General features: G+C 44.4%; 1 protein-coding gene across 8 annotated transcripts in view; it reads right to left on the bottom strand.

Moving 5' to 3' along the window:
• Positions 1 to 11845, bottom strand: part of ZFYVE16 (zinc finger FYVE-type containing 16) — a 3161611-nt gene that overhangs the window by 2900617 nt on the left and 249149 nt on the right. For all 8 annotated transcript variants that reach the window (XM_044064228.1, XM_044064221.1, XM_044064226.1 and 5 more), the window contains one exon: positions 6051 to 6159. In XM_044064228.1, coding sequence (XP_043920163.1) covers positions 6051 to 6138 — 88 coding nt within the window. In that variant the 5' untranslated portion in view covers positions 6139 to 6159. The remainder of the gene's footprint in view (positions 1 to 6050; positions 6160 to 11845) is intronic.

Genomic DNA, 11845 nt, shown 5'->3' with positions numbered 1-11845 from the left:
AATTTTGGCACCTTTTTAATGGCACCTCTAAGGAATTGCTTTAACAAAAGGTGAGAGAAGAGGGTTGGCTCAGTATTATAATGTGCCGAAATAACAGAGGCATGAATTTTAATTGACAAGAAGGATAGGCCCTTTTGGAGCATCTTTGTTAAGTACTGTAGAATATGAGGTAAGCTGGTCACCGCTGTGCCCATCCCCTGAGCTAGGCTCCAGGAACAGTATCTTTTCCACTTTTCATCACAGGATTTTCTAGTACTAGGCCTCCTTGCCTCCAGAATAACATCCAGTACCTGCTTACTGAGGGATGCTAGGGGAGAACTCAAGGAATTGGCCAGGCTGCAACGTTCAGGGTTTGAAGCTGAGGGTGCAGAATATGGCCCGCCTGCTGGGACAGCAGGGAAGGGGTCTGAGGCAGGTGCCATGGTTGCAGCAGTGTCATACTGCGCAAGAGGGGGTACCAGTGCTGGCATGGCCAGTCTGGTGCAATCAGTATTGTCCTTGGCTTACCCTGTTTGATCTTTAGTAGGACCTTCGAGAGGAGAGGCAGAGGGGTAAAGGAATAAACTGAGACGCTTTCCCAGGTGAAGGACAGGGCATCCACTTTCCAAGCTTGGCTGTGGGGAGTTTGTGTGCAGAATTTGTGCAATTGGTAGTTTTAAGGGGAGGCAAACAGGTCTACCTCTGGAGTCCCCCATTTGTTCCTCAAGAGGTTGAATATTTTGGATTCTAGTTTCCATTTGTGTGGGTCCATGCGATTTCTGCTTAGGTCTGCCAGTGAATTTAGTTTGCCTGGCAGGAATTGAGCTTGCAGGTGTACTTGGTAGCTCAAGGCTGTGTTCCACAGAGCCATGGCTAGTCTGCAGATAGGGTACGAGTGGGTTCACCCCTGCTTGCTTATGTACCACATAACTGTGGCATTGTCTTGTCTTTACCAATAGTTGTCCTGGAAGAATACTGTCTTTAAAGGCTGTCAGACCATTCTGTACAGCTAACATTTCTTTTTGATTGATATGCAGGTGCATCTGTCTTGGGTTCCATCTGCCCTGCCATGTGAGCCCCTCATGCATAGTCTGATGCATCTGTTGTTAGGGTTTGGGCGGCAGGGGGTACAGTGAAATGGATTCCTTTGTTGTGGTAGCAGGCCTCTGTCCACCAAAGGAACTCTGGTGGCAACATTCTCAGGACCTGGAAACAATGATTTCTATAATTCTTTGTACAAAGACATAGGCTTTTTAGATACCACTGGAGTTTCCTCATATGCAGTCCTGCATACGGAATTAGTAAAATGCAAGAGGCCATGAACCCCAGGGCTTGCAGTATTTTCCTTGCAGTTAGCTGGGGTTTTGTGGCCAATAGTTTGAAGTAGGTTGTCAAATAAACTTGTTTCTCTGGAGTGAGGAATGCCATCTGGGAAAGCTTGCTCACAGGAATACAATCTGTTGGCAGGATACTAGTTGAGATTTCTTTTTGTTGATGGTGTACCCCAGAGAGGTTAGAAGTTTCTTTATGAATGTCAGGTGTTGTAATAGCAAGTCCTGGCTTTCTGCTTGAATAAGACAATCGTCCAAGTATGGGTAAATCTGAATATTTCTCTGCCTGCAAAATGCAATGGCTGGAGCTAGACACTTTGTGACACAGCAAGAAAGACTGGTGTAATGGCGTTGGCTGCATGTTTTATACCCCTGACGACTTGACGTCAAAGAAGAAGTGACAGCATCTGACGCAGAAATCCTAAGACTCTGGTATTCAGGCCAGCTGAGGGCTACCTGCAGAAGATAACCCAAATGTGATGACTGCAACAGTGAACCACTAAGATCATCACTCGGTGCTCCTGCTAGGTGTCACCCATCCGGGGTAAAATGGCTGCCTCCCCTAGCCCACATGAGAGTTAAGCTGTCAACAGCCACTCAATCTTCATCCTCCCACATCACAGCATACCAGTACCTGAGCTGCTATTTGAACTGCAGTCACCAGTGATATAGTCAGGGTTTTATCTCTTTATGCCACATAACGGTTTCCAATATAGAAACATTCTTATAGTAAAAAATGAAGTCTTTGCAGAGAAAAAGCAAAAAAAAGTCTCATACTTAAAAATACTTTTCATTGCTTGCGCCTTTCTGCAGATACTCCCTGCTTTCCCAAATGTCTCTCAATAACAGAAACAAACAGAAATAAACTTCAACTTAACATCAGCGGTTTAACAGAAGGCGGCAACAGTTCTGCATTCCCAGAATGCGTGAGGAATGTAGTACAAGCAAATTTATAATATCAAAATATATACTACTATCCCATATCTCATATGAAAATTACGGAAAATAAGCTAATAAGGAAATGTGGTGTTATATTTCAAATTGGGTTCCGGCGTGTAGATCACGAGACTAATGCCCGCGAGCTACAACGCAGAAGGCCGCAGCACCGCTAGATCGTAGAGCGGTGTGGCCTAAAGAGAGAGATGATGTGGGAATCCACGCAGACAGGAAACCAGGCAAACAGAGATGTTCCCTAAAGTAGACAAGTGGGCTGTCACTTGACAGTGGAAACAGACGTGCTACACAAGCGATCGTCAGAACAAGTGGCTAAAAAGGTCCGAACACAGTAAAAACCAAAAAGCAGCTTACCTGTTGCCGTGCACAAGCATACAAATCCCCCACACACAACCCGTACATTAAACCTTGCTGTGGGAAGCTGTCAGGAAAAGCCAAAGAAGCTGCAGCTTGCTGCAGAGAGATATAGTTGTGCATGCGCACTGTCGCTAGTACAGAAGTTACAACACCACAAGCATCCCTGCCCATACCCCACAACAGTACAGATTGTTGCAGACTACCCTGAGCTTTGCAGAATCTGTTTGGTCCATATACCAAATAACTGTGGCTCTCCGGCAAAGTAGTGAAACATCATTGAAGAGTAGAGTTAGAAAATAATGGCAGACATTTGAATTTCAGACTTCATAACCATCAGAAAAAAAATCATGCTAATGCACAAGCTGTTATTCTAGCAACTAAGTTTGTAAGAGCAAGATGTAAAAAGTGTCCCTGTGTGTACCACTGTTTTTATGGCGATTTCCACATTACCTACCCAAAGAGGTTGAGAGGTACACCTGCAACAGACAGACACTGTCCTGCCAGAGCCTCCCTAGTGCAGTGGCAGGTGGAAACATGTCATCCCTGGCAATCACAGACTACCTACACAAAAGTGTGAAAGCAACCACTGTAGAAGGGAACACAGACACACAGGGGAGGAAAAGTATGTATGGGACACACAGGAGTATCAACCCATCTCCCAGTCCACAGTACCATGTGTGTAATGTTGGGGCTGCCAAACCCATCCAATGGTTGTTGCAGCTGGGGTACGCAAGTATACAGATGCATGTAGGCAGAAAAGGGTGCTGCACAGGGATACATCCCTATGTAATCTCTGTCACTGAGACTGGACTCCACACCCTGATTGGCTAGCAGCAATAGCTGGGAGTTAAAGGGGACCTGTGCAGTACATGCAGAACCAGTGGTGCAAGCAAGCTGAGTATATTCCTACTAGACTACAATCACTTGTCAATTCCACGGCTGTGTGAACTGCACATAGAGGATTCCTAGCAGAACAAGTAGTAAGAGCATGGTGGTGTGCATACTGCTGCACAAGGCCACTGTGGCAGACCACGCTTATTCAGAAGGATACAACACAAGGTAGTGTACAGCAACATATACAAAGTCTGATAGTGGCCTGTACCGACGTTGCGTCGACATTCTGTTCCCTGCTACACTGGATGTGATGGATACCGAGAGACTATCTGCAAGTAGTGTTGCCACAATGGAATCTGTGTACGAGTATATCCCAGGTCAGCTTGGCAACAGATACAACACAGTGTCCAGCCAATGTGGCAAACCAATGCTGGTAGTGGAGGGGTACCTCTACCATTTAGAGCATGAAGCACCCCCCTAAACAGTATTGGGCATGTATTGAGCGGCGAATAAAGGCCTGCAGAGGCCGTGCCATTACTGTTCGCCACAATGAGGGGGAAGAACTGCAGAAATCACTGCCACACCAGCACGGCCCAGATGCAATAACTGCCCAAGTGGCTACGCTGCAAGCAGAACTACAGCAGAGGGCGGTAACCAGCAATGAACTGCCCAGTCTGGTAATGCAGAGTGTCCTTGGCATAGCGGATGACAATGTACATCAGATGCCTTGCCGTGCCACCCTGTGTCATAGCATCACCAGGGTACGGCAGAGGGCACTGGCATCCATGTCCAGACCTCAAGCAACATTTGCAGATATTGATGTCAGCCAGTACCCACTCCATAGTGGCAGCTTCATCCTACGCAGAAAGGATGATATGGATGGGACTGATTCCTTGGTTGTACTAACTACAGGACAAAATCTGGCAGATTTGTACAGCTCACATACTTGGGGATGGCACCTTCCCAAGACGAGCCGATATTTGCCGTCAACTGTATACTTTACATGGATGTATTGGCACCCCCACCTCAGCAATGATTGCCCCCCTCGTGTACTGTCTAATGACATGGAAATCAGAGTCTGCATACAACAATATGGGGGAAATACTGAAGGGTATGGCTGCAGATCAGGGATGCACCTTGGCTCCACGGTACATTATGACTGATTCTGAGAAGGCAGCAATCCATGCCAGATGAAAGGCATTCCCTAAAGAGTATTCTGAAGAGGTGCCTATTCCATTTTGCACAGATCATCTGGTGCCAGATCCAGCATCACCACCTTGTGGCCTTGTATGGTACAGACACTGCATTTTCAATAGCCATTCGCAAGCTGATTGAATTGGCATTCCTACCAATGGAAGATGTTGTCCCCGCATTTCTGGACATTGTGGCTACCTTACCTGACTGTGCTAAGCCTATAGGTGTATTTCTGGACCATCATTATGTGCGTGGCCGACCGGAAGTATGCATCCCGCTACTCAGCACACCGCCTGCCATCTTCCTACTCATTGAAGTTCTGGAATGTGTGTGATGTCTCTGCCATGGGCTTCTCATTGACCAATAACTAGGTGGAGGCATGGCATCGTTGACTGAAAGTGTTACTGGACACCCTACAGTGCAGCTGTCCAACCTTCGGTCTGTTCTGCAACAGGAAGAGAACCTGACAGATACCCAAAGAGAGTAAATTCTTTAGGGGGATGCCTGTAAAACCACGTAGGAAGGCTATTGTTATAAGGGAGTGTCGCCTAAAACACATCTTGCAACATAAGTGTGACTACAGTGATGTGCAGGATTTCCTACGTGCTGTGGCACATTTCTACAAGTTGTGAATATATTTGGGTTTAGTACACACCAAGCACTACACACATCACTTTACATGTTGTGTTAATAAAGGCTTTGCCCACAGCACACGAATTTCACAGTACCACTTTCATGCCCATTTGGCATCCAGTGACCGCCATATGTTCGACTGACAGTCGCACATGTTGGCTTCTGGGGGGTGCAGAGTGCATCACTATTGTGGTTTGTGTCTGCCACCAATGGTTAGGGTGCAGGGGGTTCCTCTATTCCCACAGGGAATTGTCCACAGGCATTTGTCACTGCAGCTAAACTGCCAACCTGCCATGTGTCCACATCCAGCTGTCTCACAGGGGGATGGCACACTGCCTAATCGCCTGAATCCCTTCAAACTACATGAAACATCTCAGAAGTGCACACACACACATGAAAGTTACCAAAGGCAAGTTAAAAGGAACTATTTTTTCAAGACAGTGTTCATTCACTTAAAGCTCAGAGAGTAAAGTACACCCAACATTCACTAGTGAAGATGTGAGCTGTGCAGTACTTGTCACTGTCAAATAACTTGAGTTTCACTCTTCATATCTAAATAAAGTGCTGGAGGGTAAACATGCAGAACACGTAACCCCCTACACACACACACACACACACACACACACACACACACACACACACACACACACACACACACACACACACACACACACACAAAAGATCCTCTGACCAGATTTTTGTTTACTAAACTGAAAAAAAAAATTATGACTCATTTAAATATCTAGAAAAATTAAAAACAGAACTCACCTTCACTCTGTTCAAAATCATCCAATAACCTGTCCAGGTCACAGAATGCTGCTTTAAAGTAGCTGTCCATTCTACCTGTGTAGCTCATGGAGTCTCATACCCGTCATACCTATTAAGAAGCACATGCTATGTAACATTAATATGTCATACTAATGTGATTAAAATTTGACTTTAATGATTAATACATCATGAGAATGTAAAACCATTCTGCCAGTATATGCCTGAGTAATGCACTGGGGTAAGCACATAATATACCTCTTGCAAAACATGTTTCCCAAACAGGAGCATTACTGATCTCCGCAGTTCCAGCTTCACACTTTTTGTGCTTATCTGCTCCACCAGAGGTTAAACAGTCTGTTAACCATCAGTAATTTAGATGAAAAGACAGCATTCAGGCATAAATGTAAACACTTAACATTAAAACAATTCACATGTTTTCTGTGCAAAGCTTTATGGCTGGGATACAGAAGAAAACCTACAAGTCACACAACCATAAGAAGAATGATCAAGAGACTTTCGGATGACTTAGGTACCCTACTGAAATAAAATGGTCTTCACAGAAGCAAGTCTGCTGTTTGATCCAACAGTACATTTCATTTGACAATGCTGAACTACTTTCTTGTATTCATATGGAGAAAAACAGCAACAAAAACATTAGTACAGCAAAACCACTAGGGGAAGAAAGCAAGGTATTACAAACCAGTTTAATATTTTTCTCTCTCATCAAAAGAAAACAAGTCTGTATAGAGACTCAAACTCACTATAGTCAAATTCTGCTCTCTACGTGGGGCAAACTCTCACCCGCTTCTGGATACTTGGTGATGGATTTGGCTATCAGCAACCAGAAATAGGTTAATGACTTACAAAAGTCCCATCTTTCAAACATGGCCAAACAAGGTCAGACAATACACAATAGAGGATGACATTCAAATTCAGGCTTAGAGTCTAGCAAGCACAGGTCTTTTTAACCAAGTTATAGACTTCTTTCCGACACAACTCTTGCCATGATTTTTTTCCTTAGGTGCACTACCAACCAGCACGTTCTTGTTCTATTAGATCTGGCTCATTCAATTCACCATACAAAAGGCTTATCCTGTACAATACACAGATGAGTAAGAATGGTCTAAGCAACCTACTGTGCAGGTAGTCATGATTGATTGCTGATGTCCTTGCTGCCATCCCAGCAACTAAGGGCAGTTCTATACACCTAACCAATCCTTTTGGATGGGGAGATGGGCTACCTGCATCAGCAAGAGGATTCATCTTCCCCTCTAAGACTGGATGCTCTCATATGTTCACTAGTAAAGGCTGCCACTAGGAGTGGGTTTGGTGAGTTGAGCATCCACCCCCTTAGATGCTTTACATAATGCACTTCTTCTGAGGGACTGTGGCAGCTTTTGCCCCAGTTCTATCTCATCTTCCAGCCTTGTGATGGGCAAATCCATACTCCCCTGTCTAAGCCAAGCACTACAGCCACTAATTTAACGTAAGTCAGTGGTGCCATAGTCAGGGCTCACTTCCTCTACACCATCTCTGGCATAGCTCTGACCATCTTCTACTACCCACATGCCCCCCCACCCCACCCCCAAGGACATGTTAATGAACTGCCTGGTTTAAGGCATCCAGGTGTGACGTGACACCTTCAAGATGGCAATGATCATTTGCTTCAATCTACTAAGGGAGATACTAGCTCACATGTTTTTTTCTCTATGCCCCATCTTCGAGAAAAACAATAATTATGTCAACAGCTGACAGGACATCAGTCTGCTGTCGTCCTTTCCCTTTTTTCTCTCTAACTGCAAGAGCTAACCCCCACCAATGATCATGTGCACAGTGACTGGCCAAATACCCACTCCCTAGTATAAGAACAAGTCAGACAGCTTATGCAGCCTATTCCTCCCAGCCAACCATAGCAGCAACTGGAATTCATTTGGGAATTTCAGTCACTGACAGTATAGTCAGATAACATGTCTCAGCACCATAGGATCATAGGAGGTTACTAGGCTAATGGTCCTGGGGTCCTGACAAGCCTAGCCAAGAATTTATCCCCAAAAAGAAACCTCAATCAACACCTGAGTTTATCCCCAAAAAGAAACCTCAATCAGCACCTGTCGCCCATGTCAATGAGGGACACAGGTGGAACCCCTGGGATGATTATGTGGTTTCCCATCCACTCATCAAGGTTGCGCTTGAAGGACAGCTTGCATTTCTATTCCTCCACATGCTATACTGTAACCTGCTTCAGGTGAAGTTTACAGACAAAAATTGACAAGTAATTAATTCTGAAATTCCAGACTCTCAGGCAGCCAGTCTACATGCAGAAAGTACAGTCACTTTAAGAACTTACCCTAACAGTAGCTGTCCTAAGTATCACTGCTGTAGTATTCCAAAAAGATGGTATTTTCACTGACATCCAGCTGGGATACCAAAGCTTAAACCTTCCTAACAACTGTACTACTTCCCGAGTAAGATCACTGTTGCAGTATTTCAAACAGATGGGTGATTCACAAAGATTAAGAAAACAGAAGCGAAGATGGCTTAGAAAGGTGAGAATTGTCCAAGAGTCCAGAAAGGACTAAGCTATTGAAGGCAGACCTGGACCTCAAAAAAGCACCTATTCTGCAGCACTTAATAAAAGTTGGCACAGAGGACTAGACAGCAGATTTCAGGACGATCCTGGCATCTACGCCTTTGTAAAACGCACCAGAAGATGTTACTGCTTTAGCAGAGTGAGCCCATGGGAAGGAGTGCAAGGATTTTCCAAGGTGTGAGTAACAAAAGGAAATGGACTTGGAAAGCTAGCTTTTAATAGTTTATTTAGATACTCGCTGGCCCAGTTTACAAACCATGAAAAAGACTGATGGTCCGATGTAAAAACAGAATTAGTCTTGTCCAAATAGAATCTTTGCTGTCTGTGCACATCTAGGAAATGTAAGAGCCTTTCACAAAAAAATAAATAAAGGACCAGCTGACTAATCTTGGAGAAACAATCCAACACATAAAAATCAAAAAAACTCCAAGTAATGGAAATGCAGGGTACAGCGATATATCCAAAATAATCATGCAACGATGTCAAATAGCAAACAATTTTAATTAAACCACAAAGCTTTCGGGACTAGGCCCACTTCAGTGTGTATACAAGAAACAGCCAAAAACAATCACTTAAGTACTCTTTTTGAGTCACATGACATAACCCAAATTAAAACCAACAGAAAGTACAGTTGTGTATACTTTCCATAAATGTAGATGTTAGAGTGTATTCACTGTTGCAGTCATTACATTTGGGTAATCTGCTGGCAGGCTGAACTCAGTCAGCCTGAATAACAAAGTCTTGGGTCCTGCATCAGTTGCTGTCTCCTCTTTCATGACGTCAGGTTGTCAGGGGTATAAAACATGCAGCAGACGCCATTTTAATCCGTTTTTCTTGCCCCAGATGTCAGGTACCCCCCCCCCCCCAATGGGGAGCAAAAATATATAAACAAACAGTAAATATATAAAAATGCACCTTAGAAACATAAAATTTACCTTCAACTAAAAGCAAATACACCACAAAGGCTTTTGAGCATAGTGAAGGAAAGAAAAGGTACAGAATGGGGGTTGGCGGGTGGGTAACCCGGACTGCAATAGTGAATACACTCGAACATCTACATTTATGGTAAATGTACAAAACTGTACTATGTTCTTCGTGTTTCACTGTTGCAGTCATAACATTTGGGCAGAATCCCAAAGCTATGGATGGGAGGATGGAGCTATACAGCATGAGGAGCAGCTATAAGGCCCTGCAAGAATGCAGTGGCAAAGCCTGCCCTGGATTTAGACAAGAGAGGTAAATGGTAATGCTTTGTGAACGTATGAACAGAGCTCCAAGTAGCAGCTTCTAGAATGTCTCTGGTAGGGACCCCTCTGAGAAAAGCTGCTGAAGTAGACGCAGCCCTGGTGGAATGGGACCTGGTCCCCTTTGGCACAGGTTTACCATGGTGCAAATAGCAGAAATGAATGCAGTGGCTTATCCATTTAGAAATAGTCTGCTTTCATACAGCCTTCCCCTATGATACTGCAGCAAATGCTAACAGTAGCTGCTCAGACTTTCTTAGAGATTTTGTCCTGTTCCAGTAGAATCTTAGTTGTCTGTGTACATCCAATGAATGCAGAATCCACTGCCCCTTGTTCTGCGGATTTGGGAAAAAAGTTGGCAGGTGAATGGTTTGGTGCCACACTGGATACCACCTTAGGCATAAAGGAAGGATTGGTCCTGAGGGCCACACTGTCCGGATAAAATATAATGAAAGGCTCCACTGCCAAGAGAGCCTGGAGTTCTGATACCCTTCTAGCTGAAGTGACTGCCAAAAGGAAAGCAGTCTTAAAAGAAAGAAATTTTATATCCGCAGTAGCTGCTCATTCAAAAGGAGGAAGGGTGAGTTTTTCCAGCACAAAATTGAGGTCCCATGCGGGAGTTGGCGCTCTCCTGGGAGGCCTTAAATTTTTGGCCCCTCTGAGATACTGTTTTAGCAGTAGATGAGAAAGAGAGGAGGCTCTGTGTTGTAAAGAGCAGACATGGCAGAGGCATGGATTTTTATTGAAGAAGATAGACCCTTGTCAAGCATCTCAGTTAAGTATTGTAAAATCTGAGGAATATTGGGCGTTGCTGTGTATTTCCCTGTGCTTGTTTCCAAGCACAGAATCTCTTCCATTTATCAGCATAAGATTTTCTAGTACTAGGCCTTCTGGTTTCCAAAATGACATCCATCACAGGTTTACTGAGACATGTGGTTTGAATAATTAGTTGATTAGCCATGCTGCAAGATTCAGTTTGGAGCCGAGTGTACAAAATTTGATAGTTCTGCTGAGACAGTAGGTCATGTGTCTGAGGCAAGTACCATGGAGGAAGGTGTGACACATTCCTTAGAAGCAGACACCAGTGTTGGAGAGGCCAGTCCGGAGCAATTAAAATCATTTTTGTTTTTTCCTCTCTGACTTTTAGTAAGACCTTGGAGAGTAGAGGCAGTAGGGGAAAGGCACAGACTGATAGGTTTTTTCAGCTGAAGGATAGAGCATCCACTTTCCATGCTTTTTCGTGATGAGTTCTCGTGCAGAATTTGTCCAACTGACAGTTTTGGAGAGAGGCAAATAGATCTATATGTCTGGGCTTCCCCATTTGTGTTAACATGTTGAAGATTTGTGGATCCAGTTTCCATTCGTGTGGGTCCATAAGATTTCTAATAGTCTGCCAGAGTATTTTGCTTTCCTGGCAGGAAATGAGTTGAATATGTATTTGTTAAGTCAAGGCTGTGTTCCACAAGGCCATGGCTTGTCTGCAGAGGGGGTAGGAATGGTTACACCCCTGCTTGTTTATGTACTACATAACTGTGGTGTTGTCCGTCTTTATCAGTAGTTGTCCAGGATGAAGCAAGTCCTTGAAGGCTGTCAGAGCATTCTGAACAGCTAGCATTTCTTTCTGGTTGATATGCACATGCATTTGGTTTGGGCTCCATTTGCCCTGAATGCATCTCCCTGCCAGGTGGGCCCCCCAAGCATAGTCTGATGCGTCTGTAGTTAGGGTTTGGGTGGCAGGAGGTAGAGTAAATGACAGTCCCTTGTTTTGGTGACATGTCTCTGCCCTCCAAAGAAACTCCTGTTGTAGGCAGGGAATGCGAAGGATCATTGGTTTCCAGGCTGTGATAATGTTGACTCCATAAACTTTTTAGGTACCATTGAAGTTTCATTGTTCATTGAAGTTGAACAAGCCCATGGTCAACCTGGCAGATTCACATGATGAGCATACTACTATTACTAGA

The sequence above is a fragment of the Protopterus annectens genome, chromosome 2.part2, assembly GCF_019279795.1.
Source record: "Protopterus annectens isolate FY-2018-M chromosome 2.part2, PAN1.0, whole genome shotgun sequence".
Lineage (NCBI taxonomy): Eukaryota > Metazoa > Chordata > Ceratodontiformes > Protopteridae > Protopterus > Protopterus annectens.
Note: the sequence above shows the minus strand (reverse complement) of the source record. Positions and strands in the feature narration are given on the sequence as shown.